The sequence below is a fragment of the Neodiprion fabricii genome, chromosome 4 (assembly GCF_021155785.1).
Source record: "Neodiprion fabricii isolate iyNeoFabr1 chromosome 4, iyNeoFabr1.1, whole genome shotgun sequence".
In the NCBI taxonomy this organism is placed as follows: domain Eukaryota; kingdom Metazoa; phylum Arthropoda; class Insecta; order Hymenoptera; family Diprionidae; genus Neodiprion; species Neodiprion fabricii.
The window spans coordinates 20,425,982-20,446,428 of NC_060242.1; the positions used below are offsets into that span (position 1 = coordinate 20,425,982).

The window sequence follows — 20,447 nt, forward strand, 5'->3', positions numbered from 1 at the left end:
AGTATTCAGTCATGTGAAATTTATATAACTTAATTGTGGATATCAGCCGACAGGAAAGAGGAGAACGAAAAACAAAAACGAAAATCGACTGATATAACTCCACGCGTACACAGGTGCAAATAATCTAATCAATAAAATTTTTAGTCGATCTATAATTAGGTAATTACGGATATTTAATCTACGGTGTAAATCGCATCGTTGAGGAAGTGAAATAACGCGATAGCGATTGAATGAATTACAGAGAATAATATTTACGGTAAAAGCATGTTGTGATGAAAAAAACAAGAAAGGAAAGAAAACATCACCTCGAACTATCATCACTTCGCTTACGGCAATGATGTTGATTCGCTGACAAATTTGTTACGAGCAAATATGTGAAAGTTGGTGGAAAACAATTTTTAATATTTTTTAAGACATCGGGGGCCGCGATGCGTGATTAGGTTTAATCGTGTTTCGTATTTGATAAACCTAGTTAGGAGAATCAGTATTTAAACGCGACGCCGATCGGTGGTGATAGATTTATATTTTCACTGTCCGTACGCTGTTTTCAATGATGGCAAGATTCGCGTATTTCTTGTTCTTCGGAATGGCGCTGGTCAATGTCGCCAGTCCAACTTACACGCCTTGTGACTCTTGCAGTAAGCGAAAATTTTATTTTCCTTCGGATAAAAAAGCAGAATTTTGGTCTCGCAATCCCAGATCACCGATTTATACAATATTTCGATTATCTTTATCAAATGATTGGCATATGATTTTCATATCCCGATTACGGAATTTGTGATGTGTCATTATAACTGAATTTTGTCACCCTCACAGCTGATCGAGCGAATTCCACCCAATTGGAGAATATCGAGTTGTACATATTCACTGGGTATGTGATATTTTCTTTAATTATTTTCGATACATACATATTCTATTTTTCAAATACCTACAATGAAATTAGTTGATGGTTATAAGTTGTTTTTTCTTCTTACGATTCAGAGAAGTATTTTCAACGAAGAAGTTTACCTATTTAATCTATCCATCCCATTTTCACCTACTCTGCAACTCTTTTTCATATTTTCCCGTCTGCAAAAGGTTATCGATTGCGAGTCGAGAAGAGATAAAAGCTCAACGACGCATCTTAAAATGTGTTATGTAAATATGAAAATAAGGTGGGTTTGGAAGTAATTTAAAAAAAAATTTTGCTCCAAGTAACCAGTGCGCAGGAGGTTCGGTGTTTGAAGAATAACTATACTGTAACGAAAATGTAGATTTAACAGGAGGATTCGTGCCAAGAAGTTGGAGGAAGCCTGTTTTGCTAGTTTCATTTGGACACAAAACTCGTATCGCAAATCCCAAACGAGAGGATGTATGAAAAAAAAAAATATTAAGTTTATAACATAAATATCAATCAAAAAAAAAAGGTCTGTTAGATTTTGAAATTGGCTGATAATTTACAAAAATGGATGTGGATAACCTCAATAAGGCGGTATCAAAGTTTTCATGGCCGCCGCGTAAATATCAGGTGTACATGATGTGTTTGATTTCTTGTGTGTCTTTTTGACCGATCTTTGATAACATTTCAACTCACAAGGAAGGTGTCTCTCTGATTTTGATCTAGTTCATAGATGATGTACAGTATATCGAAAACTAGGTGGTAAAAGTGCCCTTCGCAGATGAAGGTGTTAAGCATCAATTTTATTGCTTTACCCATGAGAATATAATATTTTTTAGTCAAACCACCCAAAAAAAAAAATGTCTCATAACGAGAAATATAAAATGCGATTTTCTCAATTAAAAAAAAAATCAATAAATAAAAACTTATCAATCTGAAAAATTTTGTCAATCCATATTTTTGAAGAAAATTAAATTTCCTACAAAAAATCTCTTTTACTAAATTGACGTAGATCGAGCCGTTTCTTTGTAATCGTGCCTTAAACATTGATTTGTTTTTTCAAATTTTTGTTGAATTTTTGATTTTTGTAATTACCAGAAAAATCAATATTTTCATAGATCAAACCATTATTTTTGTGGGAAATTTGATGCTCTACAAAAAAGGTCTCTTAACATTTTTCATGAAATTCACTCCTTTAAAAGTTATTAGACATTGAAATTACTTTTTAATACAATTTCAATGTCGAATAACTTTTAAAGGAGTGAATTTCATGAAAAATGTTAAGAGACCTTTTTGGCCCAGTCTAGTGTTCATGGATTTTTTAGAAAATTTTTCTGTTCGTTCGGTTAAAAAATATTATGCTTTTATGGGTGAAATAACGTAATTTATGCTTGGCACCTCCGTCTTTGGAGGGCAGTTTCACTCACTTGAAGTGTTTATTGGTTAATAAAAAACAACGTGTCGCTCAGTTTTCGGTGCACCACAGACATACGAAATAGATTTAAAATCGGAGAGATCAACCTGGGATACTTTCCTTGTCAGTATATCTACCGCTCTTTCCGTGATTTTTAAGTGCCGACATCTAAACTTTCAAAATACTATACGAACCAGTAGACCGGGAAAAATAACATTCAAGACAATAACAGACAAGAAGCACATTCGGTACTGAATTCATTTCGCGTTCCAATTAAAAAATAATACCGCTGGAACGATTTGTTCTGCTCTCGGTGAAAATACACCGAGTCATACGATTTGTGACCAGCGTTCTTTTCTTAGCTGGAATTTGGAAAGTGTGCAGTGTCGAAAATTCTTCGAGTAAACCCCGCAGTGTGTTGGATTGTCTACCACTGAGGGAAATAAATATCGGTACAACTTATCGGTAAGTAGGGCGTTTAAAGTTCATGCGAGTAGGCTGGATCAACTCGTGTTACCAAGTTTTGTGGATTTGACCAAGCAGTTGTTTCGTAGTTTATAATCCATGCTGAAGCGTTCAGTGATTGCGTTCCGGGTTCACGTTAAATTTATTATATGACTCGACTTGACTAAAGTGATTACGACCCGGTAAAGGTCTGTTTTACCGATGTGTGTTTCCCTCGGTGTTAGGCACCCCGACATCCTGCGTCGTTTGCTCAGAAACATTCTGTATATATTCGTTTCAAAGGTCTTAAAGTGGCAAATGACAGCAGTTGAAAATCAAAAAGGTTTCGGCAGATGTTCCAATTGAAGACGGTTTTCTATATCGGTAAACAAAAACGGAACAAGTTTATTTTCAAGGCTAATATTTTCGAATAATCACAGTGATGCTGAGAACACGAGCGTACTGATTGGCGCTGCGACGGATTTAGTGGTCAAAATCGATGCCAGCAAACCGACCGTTCTCTATTTTCACGGATGGACCGAATCTTCGAAATCAACGAGTGTGCAGACTATAGTGGCAGGTAAGAAAGTAAAGAGGCCGGCCTGACCTCGTTCACGGTTATCGAAATCGAACCTTGGAACACCTTGGGATGAACAATGACCGGCGAACGCGTTGCAGCTTACTTGGAACGTGCCGACCACAACGTGCTGGTGCTAGACTATAGCGAAATAGCTGGAGAGGCTTGGAACTACGCATATTTAAGCACTGAGGGTGTCGGCTACACGGTGGCGATAGCTCTCGACGAAATGGTGGCAGCGGGGTTGGACGCGACGACTCTGAACCTGGTCGGTCACTCGTTGGGAGCACAAGTGATGGGGTACATTGGAAAGAACGTAAACTTCACCATTCCGAAAATCACAGGCAAGATGGGATGAGGCGCAGAAAGCGAACGGTAATACAAAATGGGTTCTAACGACATCGGGGCGTCTTTCAGGGCTGGATCCAGCTGGTCCCGGGTTCACGGAGACCGATTCTCACCTGCAAGCCAGCGACGCTGATTTTGTCGAGATCATACATACCGAGGCTTCGTATTTGGGCATTGACTACAGCGCGGGCGATGTCGACTTCTGGCCTAACGGCGGCTCTAGTCAACCAGGGTGCTCCACAACTTCCGAACTCGTGCAGAGTGAGAACAAAGATACCGCATCCTGCTTGTAGTTATGGTAGAATGTCTTGATCCTGATCATCCAATCTTTTGTTCACAGTTACCTGCAGTCACGCCAGATCATGGGCTTATTTTGTGGAGTCCTTGTCCGACGAGGACGCGTTCCTCGCCATTGCTTGTGACTCTTATACGGAATTCGAAGCCGGCTCATGTAGCTCCAACACGGAGGAGATAATGGGCTATGCGACACCGAACACAGCGTGAGTTCAGTAAAGTTTTTCTAACGACTATCTCTGAGGACCTCGATTTATTACCAATTCTGGAATACATTTCAGGGCCGGGAACTATATGCTTCGGACCAACGGCGACTCGCCCTACGGTCGAGGAGAAGAGGGTACTACGTATGTGGAGTAGACTCGTTCACGTTTTACGACAACGTTTCATCGTCCCGAGCAAACGAGGAGTTCGCATCTCGTAACCTTAAATGTCCAACATCGTGAAAAAATAGTTTTGGGTGTACTCAAAATCGAATAAACAGATATTGCTCAATCCATTTGTCGTATACTGTATTTCACGACACGAATTCGACGCTCATTCTGCACGCCTCGCGCTTTTCGAGACCGTCAATATTTACCGTTTCTGTGACCTAAATCTCCCAAGTTTTGTTCTTATCCTTGATCCAGATGTCAATTTAGTGGAATGGCAGTACGAAGTGTCTAATATTCAGCTGCATCAAGAATTGAGCTAAGGAGCACCAGACGATCCATAATGCGAACAGTCTATGCTACCTTACGTATACTCATGAGTCTGGCAAATGAGGAAATTATTTACTCAAAGTGGAAACGGGAAACACTAATCGCTCAACCACAATGAAAATTTGCTTAATTTATGGAAACGTAATCATGGTGCTACTTGTATTTGCCACTTGTCGGGTTGGGTAGATTTCAACACGTTACGAGTCGAGCCATACGGTTATGGAGGTGGTTGAAATGAATTCGTTGGACAGTATAGCGAATGATGCTCTCATTCGAACAGTAATTGGAGTATCGATTCGAACAACAGCAGTCACCAGCGACTCGTATTCTCACGAATTGATCATCAAGAAAGTTATTCCAAAGAATGTTGCAGTCAATCTGGTTCCTCTATTTCTGTATGCCGTTCGTTGCGGCAGTTACGAATTGCTCCTACACACCTTGCAACGACTGCAGTGAATCTGTAGTCGATTATCCACGAGAATTTTTCGAGATGTTTTTCCCATCATATCTCAATCGTTCTGTGATGCCTCTCACTGCAATTCGAGCGAAGCCGAGTGAATTGGCGAACATTTCACTCCGCCTTTACACAGGGTGAGTAAAGCCGAGTTTTTCTCTAACTCGTGGATCAGCTTGTTCGAAATGTTCTGAAATATAACACGAGTATTATTCCAGAACAACCTTGGATAATTATGTGGAAGAGTTGGTTGGTAATGCGGTGAATCTCTCAAACTATCTCAATAGTAGCAAACCGACAGTTATGTATGTTTCTGGCTGGACCGAGACTCCAGAGTCTAGCAGTGTTTTGTCTGTCGTTGGTGGTAAGTGTCTTAAATTATATATGCATCAGACTCTGTCTGGAAGACTGTCCACGGTGGCTTTCGAGCATGATCATAAGTTTCTATCTGTGATCACGTCTCATGAGTATTATAAAGTACGTATGATTGTAGTGTCGGGGCATCTTCAAGACAGAATTTGTATCGGTGTATTTTTCAGACGTTAATTACACGGGCCTCGGAGATTGAAAAATTTTATTTGTAGCATACTTGAAGCGGTGCGATCACAATGTCGTACTCGCAAACTACGAGGATATTGCAACAAAGTCGTATCCCTTTGCCGCGCTGAGCGTTCCTGGAGTCGGTTACACCCTGGCGCAAGCATTTAACGAGCTGGTGAAAAACGGCCTGGATTCTTCGACGCTCCACGTGGTAAGCCATTCGCTCGGAAGTCAGGTCAGCGGGTTTTTCGGAAAATGCGTCGACTTCATCGTGCCAAGGATCACAGGTAAGGAAAACGACTGGAATCGGCAACCGTATGCAGTCTTGATCCACTTCGGGATTCAACGAAGCTGACTTTTTTCTCAGGCTTGGATCCAGCCGGTCCCGGGTTTGATATGATGAACGAGAACCTGGCATCTGGTGACGCCAGGTTCGTTGACATAATTCACACGGACGCTGGAATCTACGGCACTGCAAGCAACAAGGGGGATGCCAACTTTTACCCGAACGGTGGTAATCGTTTTCAGCCTGGATGCAAATTTAGTCTGCCATACAGCGATAATGGTAGAGTATCACAGTGACTACCCCGAGATGAAACTTCACTGTATTCGCCTACAAATATTCTGCTTTCAGACTTCTGCAGTCATCACAGATCCTGGCAATACTTCACCGAGTCGCTTGAATCAGAAGATGCCTTCGTCGGACAGAAATCCAAATCATATCGGAGTTTCAAGTCAGGTTTTAGCTGGGGTGCAGTCGCAGTCATGGGATATGGAACGCCAACAACAGCGTAAGTCCACGACGGACGAATGAAGATTTCAGTCGAGACGATTGAACGTTGTTTGCATTTCAGGAACGGAAAATTCTATCTTCAAACCAATAGCGCGTTTCCGTATGGTCGAAAGTACAAGGGCTTGACGTACGACGCGTTGTTTTAGGCCAACGCAATTTTAGCCAATGGACCATCGACACGGGATTCATGTGTAACAATTATCGCGGTAATCAAATACTATTGAATGAAATGTATAGCTGTTACTTGTGTGAATATATGAAGTTAACATCACGAGATTGATTTTTTTGTTGACAATATTTTATACCCGATCGTTGCACCCGTTGCCGGCAAATCAGTTTGTCGGGACCATTCATGCATATTAGTCCGGTCAATTTAGACATAAAAATAGTGATCGAAACACAATAATTCCGACAGAGCTGAGTTTTGGTAGAGACCTTGGGTTTACCATTATAAAGAAAAAGAAAAAAGTCCCCATCGATACCGTGTGTGCTAAAAAGTTATTCACGGTCAAAGGTCAAAATTTTCGGTTTTTTCGATTTTTCTCATTAACGGTTAATTTTATTAAAAAAAATAGCTCGGACCAAAATTGTAGATCATAAAATTACCCACAAATATGCACGCATATTATGTATATCACGGATATACATAGCATATGTATAGTGTATATAGTATAATATAGTATGTATTATAGTATATGTATAGTATATATACTGACATACATAGTATATATATATAGTATATATTAGACTGCCTCAAAAAAAAAAAACAATTTTTTTTTTCGATCTCCAGCTTCACGAAATCATAGTTTATAACATAATGTTGGACCTCGTGAAAGGAAATCGCCGTGAGATTTTTTTAAGAGGTGCCGTATCGAGATTTTGTAATTTCCAATTTGATTAACACGTAAGAAATCCAATTCTGACGGTCGGAGGGAGATAATAATTTTTCTATGCAACGAACGGAACTCTATATAGTAGCGCTTGACAGTTTATATGTTTTCTTCGAATCGCCGTGTCGGAGAAACTTTTTAATCGCACGATCTTGGAGTGATTCAACATTGCGTAAAACGTGGTTTTTCAAAATTCTTAACTCCGCAACCTATCGTAGGCTTATTTTTATTTCACCGGCCAAAATAGAAAAGTATGAAGTTTCTAGACAAAACTATTCCATTTATGTAAGACCAAGAAACGAGTGTGTATCATGCCAAACAATTTCGAGGATAGATTTATAATGATGTGGTCTCCTTTCCCGAGACGCGACAAACTTACACATCATTCCTTACAGTTTTATCTTAAATTTAGCCCGTCGTAAAGTTTTGCGTCTTATCTGGTTTGCGCGTTAATAAATGTTAAAGTCCGCTATGCGTGCTCTCGGGACATGGCATAGTCAGCGATACAAAATATATAACAGCGGGAGGGCAGTTATGACTTCGGACTCTGTCTGTTTATTAATAAGTTGAAGTTAGTGACCGTGGAGAATATCATCAAGATTTGATTTCGTTGGATAAAGGTCAAGGATGGACCGATGGACATTTAGTTATCAATTTTATTTTCTCTACGTCGTTTCGGCAGGCCCCGCCCCCCCATTATCAGGTTTCTTTAATATAAATAATAAGAAATCGTTACATGATTTACACTTGCTCACTAACTGTCTCGTTAAGAACATTGCACAGCTAAGTAATTATTCATCTCTATGGCATCTAAATACTTTTTAATGTTTCCAAATTTGTTCGAGAAGGAAGTGAATTCCAATCTAATACTATACTAGCTATACTATTGAGTAAATCGTTAGTCTGTTTTTCTACTATTCTCTCTACTGTTCTAGTAAATTTGGCATATCTTCGCACAATTTATAAGGAGGAAAATTTTCCTACTTCTCATTTTAAACAATTTGTCTAGAGTTTTGATTTCGTTGGATGAAGTTCACACTGATCATAAAACTGCTTCAGAAAAAGAAATAGCAGTATTCAGCTCAGTGTCTCAACTGAATTGTTCAATCTGGGAACACAATATTACTTGTAAATCTTCAGGCATAACTTTCCAATGTTATATGCAAATAGCACGACTATTGTTTTTCAATAGCATCATTCCATATGCAGTACAAATATTATCGTTCATCTTTCCCTCGTATTAAATACGAAATGCTGGCTTCAGCGGTCTCACTTTCAATGTTTTAAAGCACCCGATTTTTTTGAACGAATAGCAATATACGCTTTCCTCGAAGTATTATGGGTAACGAACAATTTTCCGTGCTCGCACAAGCTGTGAGGAACTAGGATTGACCATAAACTTTTGTCGGTAATAAGGTCAAACCATCTTATGTTAAAGACGGATCATAAATAGGCTGCCAAAAATGCAAATAAACAGACAGAATCCAAAGTTATAACTGTCCTCCCACTGTTATATACTTTACGTCACTGACTATGCCGTGTCACGAGAGCACGCATGGCAGATTTTGACATTTATTAACACACGAACCAGATGAGACGTCGAACTTCACGACGGGCGGAATTTAAGACAAAAAACTGAGGAATAACGTGTAATTTTTTCGCATCTCAAGAAATGAGAACAAATAATTAAAAATCTATATTTGACATAGTTTGGCACGATACTGAAAGCTGAACGTGATTGCGAAATATCAAATTCCAACGCGATGTAATCATACAACATGTTGCAAATTAGATCTCCGTTGGATCAGAACAATGAAAACTGAACACGCTGTTCGCTCAACCGAAACGAACATTTGCTTAGTTTGTGCAAACACGATAATGATGCCACTTGTATTTGCTACTTCTGCTATGATGGAATAAATTTCCGCACATGTAAAGAGTGGAGCTATACAAATATGGAGATGGTTGAAATGAATTCGGTGGACAGTATAGCTAACGATCTTCCTGTTCGAACAGTAATTGGAGTATCGATTCGGACCGCAACAGTCACAGGTTGCTCGTACCTTTACGTATTGAGCATCAAGAATTTAATCCGAAAGAATAATGCAGTCAACTTGGCTCCTCTACTTCTGTCTGCCGTTGGTTGCAGCGGTTAGCAATTGCTCCTACACGCCATGCGACGACTGTAGTGAGTAGGCAATGTTTTAAAAATTTTCCGAACTGTTATTCCCATCATATCTCAATCGTTCTTTGATTTCTCTTACAGCCATTCGAGCGACACCGAGTGAATTGGCGAACATATCACTCCGCTTTTATACAGGGTGAGTAAGGCCGAGTTCGTCTCTAGCTTGTGGATCAGCTTGTTCGAAATGTTCTGAAATATAACACGAGTATTATTCCAGAACAACCTTGGATAATTACGTGGAAGAGTTGGTTGGTAATGCGGTGAATCTCTCAAACTATCTCAATAGTAGCAAACCGACAGTTCTGTATATTTCTGGCTGGACCGAGACTCCAGAGTCTAGCAGTGTTTTGTCTGTCCTTGGTGGTAAGTGTCTTAAATTATATATGCATCAGACTCTGTCTGGAAGACTGTCCACGGTGACTTTCGAGCATGATCATAAAGTACCTATCTGTGATCAGGTCTCATGAGATGTATTATAAAGTACGTATGATTGTAGTGTCGGGGCATCTTCAAGACAGAATTTGTATCGGTGTATTTTTCAGGACGTTAATTACACGGGCCTCGGAGATTGAAGAATTTTATTTGTAGCATACTCGAAGCGGAACGATCACAATGTCATACTCGCAAACTACGAGGATATCGCAACAAGTTCGTATCCCTTTGCTGCACTGAGCGTTCCTGGGGTCGGTTACACCCTGGCGCAAGCATTCAACGAGCTGGTGGAAAATGCCCTGGATTCTTCGACGCTCCACGTGGTAAGCCATTCGCTCGGAAGTCAGGTCAGCGGGTTTTTTGGAAAATGCGCCAGTTTCTCTGTGCCGAGAATCACAGGTGAGGAAACCGACTATACTGGGCGACCGTATGCAGTCTTGATTCGTTTCGAGATTCAACGAAGCCGACTCTTTTCTCAGGCTTGGATCCCGCCGGTCCCGGATTTAACTTGTTAATCGAGAACCTGGGTTCTGGCGACGCTGAGTTCATTGACATAATTCACACGGACGCCGGAGTATACGGAACCATGATCAGCTCGGGGGATGTCAACTTTTTCCCGAACGGTGGTACGCGCCTTCAGCCTGGATGCAACCTTAGTGTGCCGTTCAGCGATGATGGTAGAGTATCGCAGTGACTAACTAGCCCGAGATGAAACTTCAATCTATTCGCCCACAAATATTCTGCTTTCAGACTTCTGCAGTCATCACAGATCCTGGCAATACTTCACCGAGTCGCTTGAATCAGAAGATGCCTTCGTTGGACGGGAATGCAGCTCATACTCGAACTTCACGTCGGGCTTGTGCGACTCGAATACAACCATAGTCATGGGATTCGCAACGCCAACAACAGCGTAAGTCCACGACGGATGAATGATAATTCTGTTGCATCGGAGATTTCAGACGAGACGATTGAACGTTGTTTGCGTTTCAGGAGCGGACAATTCTATCTTCAAACCAACGGCGCATCTCCGTATGGTCGAGAAAATGCTGGTCTGACGTACGACTCTTCGATTTAAGCCAATGCAATTTTAGCCACTGGAAGGTAATTGACGAGGGACACTGTAATAGCTCAATCATCACGATAATTAAATACTGGCGAATGAAACGTATCGCTGTTATTTGTGTGAATAAATCAACTGGGGATTATGATTTCGATTCCTTCTTTAACAATGTGTTATACCCGATCCTTCCAATTGTTTTCATCATTTCAAATCAAAAGATAAACGAATCTTTGTTATTCCCGAGATTTGAGCATGATAATGCATATTATTTACCGCAATTGGGATGGATAATCGCAACGTAAATTTTCTTAAAAAAATGCAGAAGTCCACAACGACGCAGTAAGAAGAGCACTGACCTCGTATACTGAACCTGTGATGAATTTTAGTTTATTGATTATAAATCAAATATAAAAGAAAGGGAAATAAATAGACAATTACGAGAAATAGTTGTTGACGATCATATAGTAATAGTACAGAATACCCAATTTATAGTCCCTGCACGTCGCAACCCAACAAACTTGGTTTGATAGTTTAAAAAATATAAGTGGACGGCACAGGCGCATAAGTTAAAAGATATAAGAGACAATAGTCGAGTAAGAATAAAACAAAATAGTAACAATAACATAAAAATGGACGGTAAAAGTGTATATAGATAAAATCGAGCGGAACAATTATTCGAAGAATTTGAAGGGAGAGTGTTTGATGTGTCGTATTTATAATTTTAGAATGGTGTGACTTTCTTTATTGTTTCAGTTCGTCGTTATTTATTGAATTTGTTACCTGATCAGGATTTGAGTTGATTTCACACACTTTATGATTTCCTGACACCTCCATACACAACTCTCTCCTTCTAAAGTGGTAGGTCTACTCATTTGCTGATCTGGGGATCCGCTGATCCGCTGATCCGTCCGAATTTCGGTTCTTACTTTCGTCTATCAAAATATATAAATCGTCACAAAACTAAAAGCAAAATATCGAATTCGAACGTGACATAATTAGACCGTATAATGCGTAATAGATCTATATTGGATAATCTTAGCAAAGCGTGCCTCTTTACCTAGATCCAGAACAGTAAACAGAGGAAGGATATTGGCTACGTGTATAACGCGCAAGGTAAAGTTGAGTAAATGAGGTTGAGGCGACGTTGTGGCTTTGTCAATATACTTTGTTAAATCAACTGCTACACATTCGGCGTAACCCACGTTTCTGTAATAAGGCGATGTGAAAAAATTTTACTCGTCAAATACCATTCAGAGATATTTTTCATCAATCCATCCGACTGTGTGCCGACGACAATATTTTGTCATTCACTTTGTTAGTTTTCATTTCAACATTGAATATGCTTTTTTTTGACAAAAATACTCGCATCGATACATTGACATTATCTCCTGAACTATTGGAACTTCAAATGAACAAGTGTATACTGACGCAGGCACTTGAATTGCTAATAGTGCTGAAATTCTTATCAGATAATCACTCATCTTCGATACGGGTATTAAAACTTTTTGTGGGTTCAACCTAAATAACTGAAAAACAACGGAAAGCACGTCAAGTACTGACGCATGAGTTGCTAATTAACTAATTCTCTAACGAATTTGCGTGTGACATGAGAACCTTTCGGCCAATCAACTCGCTTCGGCTGCTCGCGTTGTTATCTGCGTCATTGGCTTGATCGGATCACTTCACTCGTAACTTAGTAATGAGTCGTTCTTAACGTCACGAGCTTTCGCCAAGGTATTTGTCGATAATAAGTCGCGGGAAATGGGAGTCGTCAGGCGGCAAGTGCTGATTCCGCCGAAAAGTCTCAGTCTTATAAATACTCCAAGAATACGTTATCTACGTCACGTGCAGGTCGATTGAAAACCACGGGGCGAGAACTGTATATTGAAAGATGGTCTACTCAATCCACGAGAATAACGCTACTGGAATTGACAGCATCAACCGTAGTTTTTTGTGACTCAACGATGTGATTTTTGGGTTTACTGTTTTTGTGGCTACCATTTGCCATCACAGCACACGCAGCATACGAGCCATACATAGTTTGCAGTGAGTTAATCACCGATTCGTTATTCTCTCAACGCGTCACGAAACTTGATATCACTAGTCACCGGTCGAATGTTATTTCACAGTTTATCAAGCTACAACGGCTGCATTGTCAACTATCAGAGTGTGGTTATGTACAGAGTACGTGAATCTTTAATAACTAATTGTCTTGCATTAATGATCGTCTTTATCATCGCTTACAGGGAGCAGGAAGTTCATATAAATAGTGCGAATTTTTCGGTGAAGAAATACTAAAATGATGTTGTTACTCAAATACAGGGGAAATTATAAATTTTTTGGAGGAGGTTCGTCGTGACCCAGTCTCCCCTATTTGATATTGTCCGATATGTAGAGTCGGTTTGTAATTTTTTCACGTACTATATAGACTACAGTTTTGGTTTTTCTGCAACTGAAATAGCTTTAGCAATAAGTTTTAAATCTATCATTTATTACAGTTTTCTTCCAACACTTTTACGACCTGACTTTAAGTCCCATGCATTTTTGAACGACGTTTCTCTTCTTCTAGAAGAAGAACGCATTACCTCGAGGCGGCCGAAGCTTCACTCTAAAGTCCAAAAATGGAAGGTACGAAATGCGAAGAGTTATCGAATCTGATAGTAAGAATAATTCCAAATCTGATAAACGAATCGTCGGCGATATTGTAATCGAGAACACTTTTATTCTCTCGATTATGTGGGTTACAGAATAATTTGAACTATTGCAAGAATATCAGATGTGATCAATTAATTTCCACTTTTCAATGCACTTAGTATAATTACGCTTCGTATCATTTCCTGTTCGCTTTCAGAACATAAGATAGTGGAAATTGTAATTCGATGATAATTAAACTACAGTTCTAAATGTCGTGTCACATGTGCGATTTCGAACACCATTTGTTATACCGCAACGACCCCGATCGAACCGTTGCACGAACGTGTCGTTAAGTTGACACCGAATAATTTACCAGCTATTTACGCGGTGTAGATACGCTCGGGTTGATACATTACTCGACATTAGTTACTTGAACCGCACATGCTAATTTTTTCTTACCGCTTCGCGAATGCCAGTCGCGCATAAACGACGATGCGTGGTGTCTAAGGAGAAGAATCAATTTTTTACGAATGCATCATTTTCCGTTTCAGAGTGACAATTCAATTTTGCAATCAATTTTGCACGGTACCCAAGAAGTTGAGTAATAATTCACGCGAAACAAAACGTAGTCATATCATTATATTTTCGATTGATTTTATAATCATGGAATGCAGAAAGAGGTACGATAATTCGGTTTTGCAGATCGACTGCATTTTTGTCGGTTGATATGCATAGTGATGTTACAACTGACTAAAATTGACCGATACGAGAGACTATTGTAAAACAGTTTTTATGGTCAATTCAGAAATTCAACGCGTGCAGATGATCTTATATTCGTGTCAAGTGGAAACCAAATATGGTCTATAAAGGGCAACAACGTAATATTTCTTACAGTGTTGGACGAGTAAAAAAATATTACGTGCGTAATATCTCGAACACGATGTTACGTATTCCGTATTCCGACAAAATTTTCGGTGACACACCTTGAAGTGATAATGAAATCCGATTCGAGGAAGCCAAATGCTTCATACATCTACAAATTTTACGAGATATTTGAACGATGGAAGCGTCTGCACCATGTAATTTTAGAAATATATTAATGTTTTTTTTGAAAACACATCGAAGCATTCGTCAAACAATGAGCAACGATTAAAAAAATGGAATATTTCATGTAACGCAAATGAAATTCAGGATCCCGAATTATCTTAAAAATAGCCAACTGTTTTCTACGTTTCCAGCTGGAGCGAGACTTCGAAGGTAACAAGAATAGTAAAACTTGCCTACTACTTCGTTCCTTTGACTTTCTCGCTTTCTCTCCGTCAGGTACAGTAAACTCTCGATCGATGAACTCGGTTTGCCAATATCGTGGATGCTGCGGCCACTTACAATGGCATCCGTGTCATAGGCTTGGGCAGTAGGGTTCATTCATGATTTACTAATAACTCATAGTAAATTTTTCAAGCTCTCGTCACAGTATTCGTCTGACACAAACTCTCTCTTCTGGTTCACGTTTACTGACTCAATGTCTTCTGAACGCCTAAAAATAAAATGACGATCTTCCATTTAAACACGACAAGACAAAAATTATAGACGACGTACAAATTTGAACAACACTATTTACGTTTTATGTCGGAATACAGCAGGTCAAGTGGTCGGGTTTAGCGAAAACATCGGCTCAAGAATCGTATAAGTACGGAGCTATCGACTCGGTCCGCGAGACTGGACCTGCTGGAATCGACGGGATCTGACCAAGCTTATCGAATCGATGAGGGGATTTTTGTGTCTACTGTTCTTGGGTCTACCGTTTGTCATGGCAGCACAATCAGAGTACGAGCCCTGCAAAGCTTGCAGTAAGATATTCGTCGTTTCGTTATCCTTTCGATGTGATACGAGATTCGATGTAGATTCAGTAATCATAGTTCGAATTTCATTTCACAGTTTACCAAGCTACGCTGGCTGAATTGTCAGGTGTCAAACTGCGGCTGTACACATGGTACGTGAATCGTCAATAACTATAGTTGACTTTACTAGCGATGGCTCCTGTCGTTGTTCGAAACTTGTAGAAAATTCAACGTCAAATGTACAAATTCGATTGTCAGAGTTTGTGTTCGATGGGTGTTTGGCTTGTCGGCTGACTTGATAATTTGTAATATTTATCTGTTTTTTTGGGTTTTCATTGACTCGCGTTTCGGCACCATCCTCAGTGATGACCTCGACACGTTCACAGAGGTAATGGTGGGCAATGCTGCGGACTTGCTGGCCAAAATGGACTTGAACAAGTCGACCGTTGTGTTTATCTTCGGTTGGTTCGGAACTACAAATTGGAAAAACTCCCAAGCCGTAGTCACTGGTACGAATGAAATTTTATCGTGTTTAAACGGAAGATCGTAATTTTATTTTTAGGCGTTCAGAAGACAGGCATACCTCACCGCTGTATTTGAGGAGGATGCCGCAGTCGATTTCGACGTTGTCGTATATATCTTCAAATATCGAAGACCACGTATCTCAAACGCAATTTGGGGTTGACAGCCCCATTTTATACACAATTCTAAATAAAAACACACTCCAACACATTTTCATTTGACGTAGAAATAAAGAAATGGTATGAATTTTACGAATTTACTATTGCGATTTCGTAGAATCCGTACGATATCTTTACTTCTGCGTCAAATGAAAATAGGCTGTAGTGTGCTTGTTCAGAGTTGCGTATAGGATCTGGCTGTGGACCTTCAATTGCGTTTGAAGTACGTGGATTTTGATGATTGGAGATACATACGTCAACGTCGAAATCGACCACGGCACCCCGTTAATCGTCAAATAGCGTAAAGGCGATTCCAAAGCACCACAGTACTTTGGCCGTACCTTGGGTATTTTTTAGCATATCTCGAACGACGGGATCACAATGTTCTGATGTTAAACTGGGCGAACATCGCTGACAAAGAATACCTCTACGCTGCTCGAAGCCTTTCTGGTGTCGGCTACACTTTGGCCACAGCCCTCAATGAGTGGGTGACGGCCGGTCTGAACTCGTCCTCTATTCACCTGGTAGGCCATTCGTTGGGAGCCCACGTCTGTGGGTATGCTGGACGATACGTGAATTTCACTCTGCCTCGAATCGTAGGTGAGACGAAAGTAGATACGGAGACGTTTCGTGTGTATTTGACTTCTATTTAGATTTCAGACTTGTACTTCCTTCACTGGACCAGTGAGTATGAACCAGCTGATACCAGTACTTTAACCGCTTTTCGTGCAATACCTTTTCAAGTACTTCTCTCATATCTTCTTTTTGGCTTTTACTTTGTGCCGTTGAGTTCGCGAATGGAAAAAAGTCGTGTTATTATTTCACACAACATTTTAAAACAATCTTAAAGATTTCCATCAATACTGTTACACTAGGTTTAGAACCCGCGGGACCACTTTTCTATACCGTCTTGGAGCGTCTGAAGCCCAGCGATGCTGAATTCGTCGAAGTTATCCATACGGATGCGGGAGTACTTGGTATGGACTTGGAAGTGGGGCATGTCGACTTTTATCCCAATGGCGGTACCAGCTCACAGCCTGGATGTTTGATAGCTTGTATGTGAGCCCGTCCAATCGATTTCCGCGCGTCCGGATTTCATCCATATTTTTACACTTACCGCAACGTGCTTGTTTTTTTTAGATACCTGCAGTCATGTCAGATCCTGTCTTTTCTATGCCGAATCAGTGCGAAATGAGGACGCATTTATCGGTCGCGCCTGTGATTCAAATTCGAAATTCAAGATAGGTTCATGCAATTTCAATGGTTTATCGGTAATGGGTTACGCCACACCGACCACCACGTGAGTGAAACTTACAAAGTCATTCTATGAGCAAAGACGTGACACGATAATGATGCAAAAAGTGTAACTGAAACCGATTTAATTTAAATTTAACTAAAAATCTTCCTGTGATTCATCAACAAATGTTGGCGGTACTGAATTTCAAATGTAACTCGCACTGTTTCTGAAAACGTCCGAGAAATCCATTATTCAATTATATGTCCTACGCAAAATGCATACAGTTTATTCAATTCAATTGAAAATTCGTTGATTTTTCGGAGAATGAATTTATCATTCCACGAGTAATTTAATGCTGTTATTCAAAATCCAACTTGGATAATTTGTGGGAAATCCATTTGAAAATAAAACTGAGCTATTGTTCATCAGAATCAGAGAAGCAGTGTGCATTTTGTCGGTAAGAAAATGGAAGAAGAATGCAACATTCCTAATGCTGTCGACGTAGTGAGGTATTTAGAGTTGAAATCCGGTGTATTTAAACTTTTCCTGCATTATGTAGATTTTCCTAGCTACACCCAAAGACAACGATTTCAGCGACAATTTTGAAACCTGTGCCTTATCACGCTTCTGCGTTGACACTTTGATCACCTGACTGTACGTCCTACGCATTCTTAAATGACATTTTTTTTCCAGAAGGGGCAAGTTTTACCTTCAGACGAACTTTGCTTCCCCCTACGGTCTAGGCGTGGAGGGTACGACGTACGATGATTCGTCGAATCTACTAGTATCAACTATTCAAAGTCTGATGGAGGTGGCGGCATCCAAAGATTTGATCGAGGTTGTTTCTGTTCCTTCGACTCAACGATCATAGTCTAATTTAAACAGTTGCAAAAATATTATATCAAACAGAAATACTCTGTCGAAGATTCTAATCGACTTAGTACAATTATAATTTCCTCCAATTCCCATTCCCCTCGTGAATGTACAAACTGTCTGAAACTGCGATGGAGTACTTATTAAAATGCGGCTATAACTCGCCGTCACATACGTGCGATTTTGCACACTATTTGATATACCGCAGGGAACCCGATAAAACCACTGCACGAGCATGTCGTTAAGTTGACACCGAGTAATTTGCCTGCTAATTACGTGGCGCAGATACGCTCGGGTTGATACACGACTCGACGTTGGTCAGTTAAACCGCAGGTGCAAATCTTGACTTGCCACTTGGTGGATTGCAGCGGCCAGCTGATAACTAACAATTAAACAACAACGAACTGAGCAACGATGATGGGTTGTGTATCGTTTTCCGTCTCAAAATTGCAATTCAACTCTGCATTTAGTTTGACGAACGATTTTGCAAGTTCAAAATGAATTCAAAGTAATTCACGTAAAACGACACGTGGTCATAACGTTACAGGAGAAAGTAGGGTATGTTGGAACTATAGTTTAGGTTACTACAGGTTCTACAGAAAGTGAATTTCTCGCCCTACACTTTCCTATTGAAAAGTCCAATGTATTTGATGGTTTAACATACCCCACTTTCCCCTATCTTTGATTGATTTTCTAATCACGGAAAGCAGAAAGAGATGTAATAATTCGATTTTGCAGGTCAATTTCATTCTTGTGAGTTTATGTAAATGGCGGTATTAAAACTGACCAAAATTGGCCGATACGGACTGCTGAAGAACAGTTGTCACGATCAATTAGGAAATTCTCAATTTGCGATTGTGTTAGATTTACATAAAGTAGACACCAAATATGGCCTGGGGAAGTTCATACCAGAATATTTTTCTGCAGTATGGGGCGGTTGTTGGAGTTATTTTTTCAAATATCTAGTCTGAAATTGATTGATAGTTTATAATTGGCAACGTTACAAGATAATCATGCGGAAAGGAAAAGATTGATCGATTTATCAGATGAGTAATTAATTATTGATTGAGTAACACCTTGCACACGATGTTATGTTATGGGTGTTCTGGTGAAATTGTCGGCGAGGCATCCTAAATTGATAGTGAAATTCGATTCAAGGGAGCTAAATGTTTACGATATCCATGACTTTTACGAAATTCATGATCAAAAAAAGACTGCGTCATTCAGCCGTTGAAATATGATACAATTTTTTAAAGAGGTTTCAGAGCAATCGTGCAATAATTGAGACAGAAGAAAAGTCGACTAATCATAGTTGATAGGAACTGTAAAATGCAGATTAAACAAACGAATAAATAAATAAATCTTCTGTGAAACGTTCAAGTTTAAACTCTAAGCAGCGGATTTGTTAGATTTCTATACGAGGTTTAAAATAGAAAAGACTAACGCATTTCAGCGTGCATTTATTCGAATCAAAATTCACAGTTCATTTTGCTGCACTGACAGAAATTTTTAGTTCTAGTTACCGCTCAGTCCTTAACTATTTTCATTTTTTACCACAATCGAAAAATATAGTTCTAAGTAGAAAATGAAAATTAGTTATATAGCCATTACCAGAAAGTCTAGTAATATGTTATTATTCTTTCTCATTATGATCACTGTTACTATATTTTCTTGTAACTGTTGGGAAAATTTAATGTTTGTGTAACAATAAACTAATGTTAAAGCCTTATTTAACTCAAAAAGTAGAGTAAACCGAACAAACTGATTTTAAATTGGTTTTGTTGTGCTTTAAAATGAACTATAAATAATAAAGGCCTCAAACTCAGACCGCTTCAAGTGTTTTCATTTCCTTTAGGTTCTTTTTTCTTTTGGGCTTTTCCGTTTCTGATGCAATTGATTTTTCCCTATTCATGCAAGTTATTTTCACGTTGTTTCATTCAATTTATAATAGTTCATGTTTACCGAAAATCGACTGGAAAACAAGATTCGAAGGTTTTTTTTACCTTGCAAAATATGCGAGTGTTTTGGATCGTTTTTCAGTATCTCTTTTTCTTGCCGGTATCCCCGATGATTTTTGATGTTTTACTTATTACCCCAATTGAAAAAAGTGACAGCAAAGGTTCGAGATCGATGTTGATATTTTTCTACTTCCAGAAGTCCTGTTCGAACAAAT

At 39.5% G+C, this 20,447-nt stretch overlaps 5 protein-coding genes across 12 annotated transcripts in view; 4 read left to right on the top strand and 1 right to left on the bottom strand.

Annotated features, from left to right (window-relative positions):
• The window catches only part of LOC124181694 (RYamide receptor), a 105,422-nt gene that overhangs the window by 22,960 nt on the left and 62,015 nt on the right, over nucleotides 1-20,447 (bottom strand). The window lies entirely within an intron of this gene.
• On the top strand, nucleotides 392-4,453 carry LOC124181703 (lipase member H-B-like). Its single transcript, XM_046568507.1, has 7 exons — nucleotides 392-638; nucleotides 817-871; nucleotides 3,176-3,315; nucleotides 3,414-3,656; nucleotides 3,730-3,921; nucleotides 4,001-4,160; nucleotides 4,236-4,453. Exons 1-7 carry the CDS (start codon nucleotides 551-553, stop codon nucleotides 4,312-4,314), a joined length of 957 nt encoding a protein of 318 aa, XP_046424463.1. The 5' UTR covers nucleotides 392-550; the 3' UTR covers nucleotides 4,315-4,453.
• Nucleotides 4,580-6,648, top strand: LOC124181697 (lipase member H-A-like). The gene is made up of 6 exons (XM_046568491.1): nucleotides 4,580-5,246; nucleotides 5,328-5,473; nucleotides 5,694-5,936; nucleotides 6,017-6,214; nucleotides 6,284-6,440; nucleotides 6,504-6,648. Exons 1-6 carry the CDS (start codon nucleotides 5,020-5,022, stop codon nucleotides 6,586-6,588), a joined length of 1,056 nt encoding a protein of 351 aa, XP_046424447.1. The 5' UTR covers nucleotides 4,580-5,019; the 3' UTR covers nucleotides 6,589-6,648.
• On the top strand, nucleotides 9,313-11,157 carry LOC124181702 (pancreatic triacylglycerol lipase-like). The gene is made up of 7 exons (XM_046568506.1): nucleotides 9,313-9,520; nucleotides 9,599-9,653; nucleotides 9,735-9,880; nucleotides 10,106-10,348; nucleotides 10,429-10,626; nucleotides 10,700-10,859; nucleotides 10,940-11,157. Exons 1-7 carry the CDS (start codon nucleotides 9,436-9,438, stop codon nucleotides 11,022-11,024), a joined length of 972 nt encoding a protein of 323 aa, XP_046424462.1. The 5' UTR covers nucleotides 9,313-9,435; the 3' UTR covers nucleotides 11,025-11,157.
• LOC124181698 (pancreatic lipase-related protein 3-like) lies at nucleotides 12,705-19,725 on the top strand. 7 transcript variants are annotated; one of them, XM_046568498.1, is made up of 8 exons: nucleotides 12,705-13,193; nucleotides 13,256-13,409; nucleotides 13,579-13,637; nucleotides 15,848-15,993; nucleotides 16,522-16,764; nucleotides 17,040-17,219; nucleotides 17,305-17,464; nucleotides 18,095-19,725. In XM_046568498.1, the coding sequence occupies exons 4-8, from the start codon at nucleotides 15,876-15,878 to the stop codon at nucleotides 18,270-18,272; spliced, it is 879 nt and encodes a 292-aa protein (XP_046424454.1). In that variant the 5' UTR covers nucleotides 12,705-13,193; nucleotides 13,256-13,409; nucleotides 13,579-13,637; nucleotides 15,848-15,875; the 3' UTR covers nucleotides 18,273-19,725. The 7 variants fall into 7 exon arrangements, with proteins under 7 accessions (XP_046424454.1, XP_046424453.1, XP_046424452.1 ...); XM_046568497.1 differs by lacking the exon at nucleotides 13,256-13,409 and having other exon boundaries at nucleotides 12,705-13,055; nucleotides 13,139-13,193; XM_046568494.1 differs by lacking the exons at nucleotides 12,705-13,193; nucleotides 13,256-13,409; nucleotides 13,579-13,637 and adding exons at nucleotides 14,763-14,900; nucleotides 15,284-15,493; nucleotides 15,582-15,636.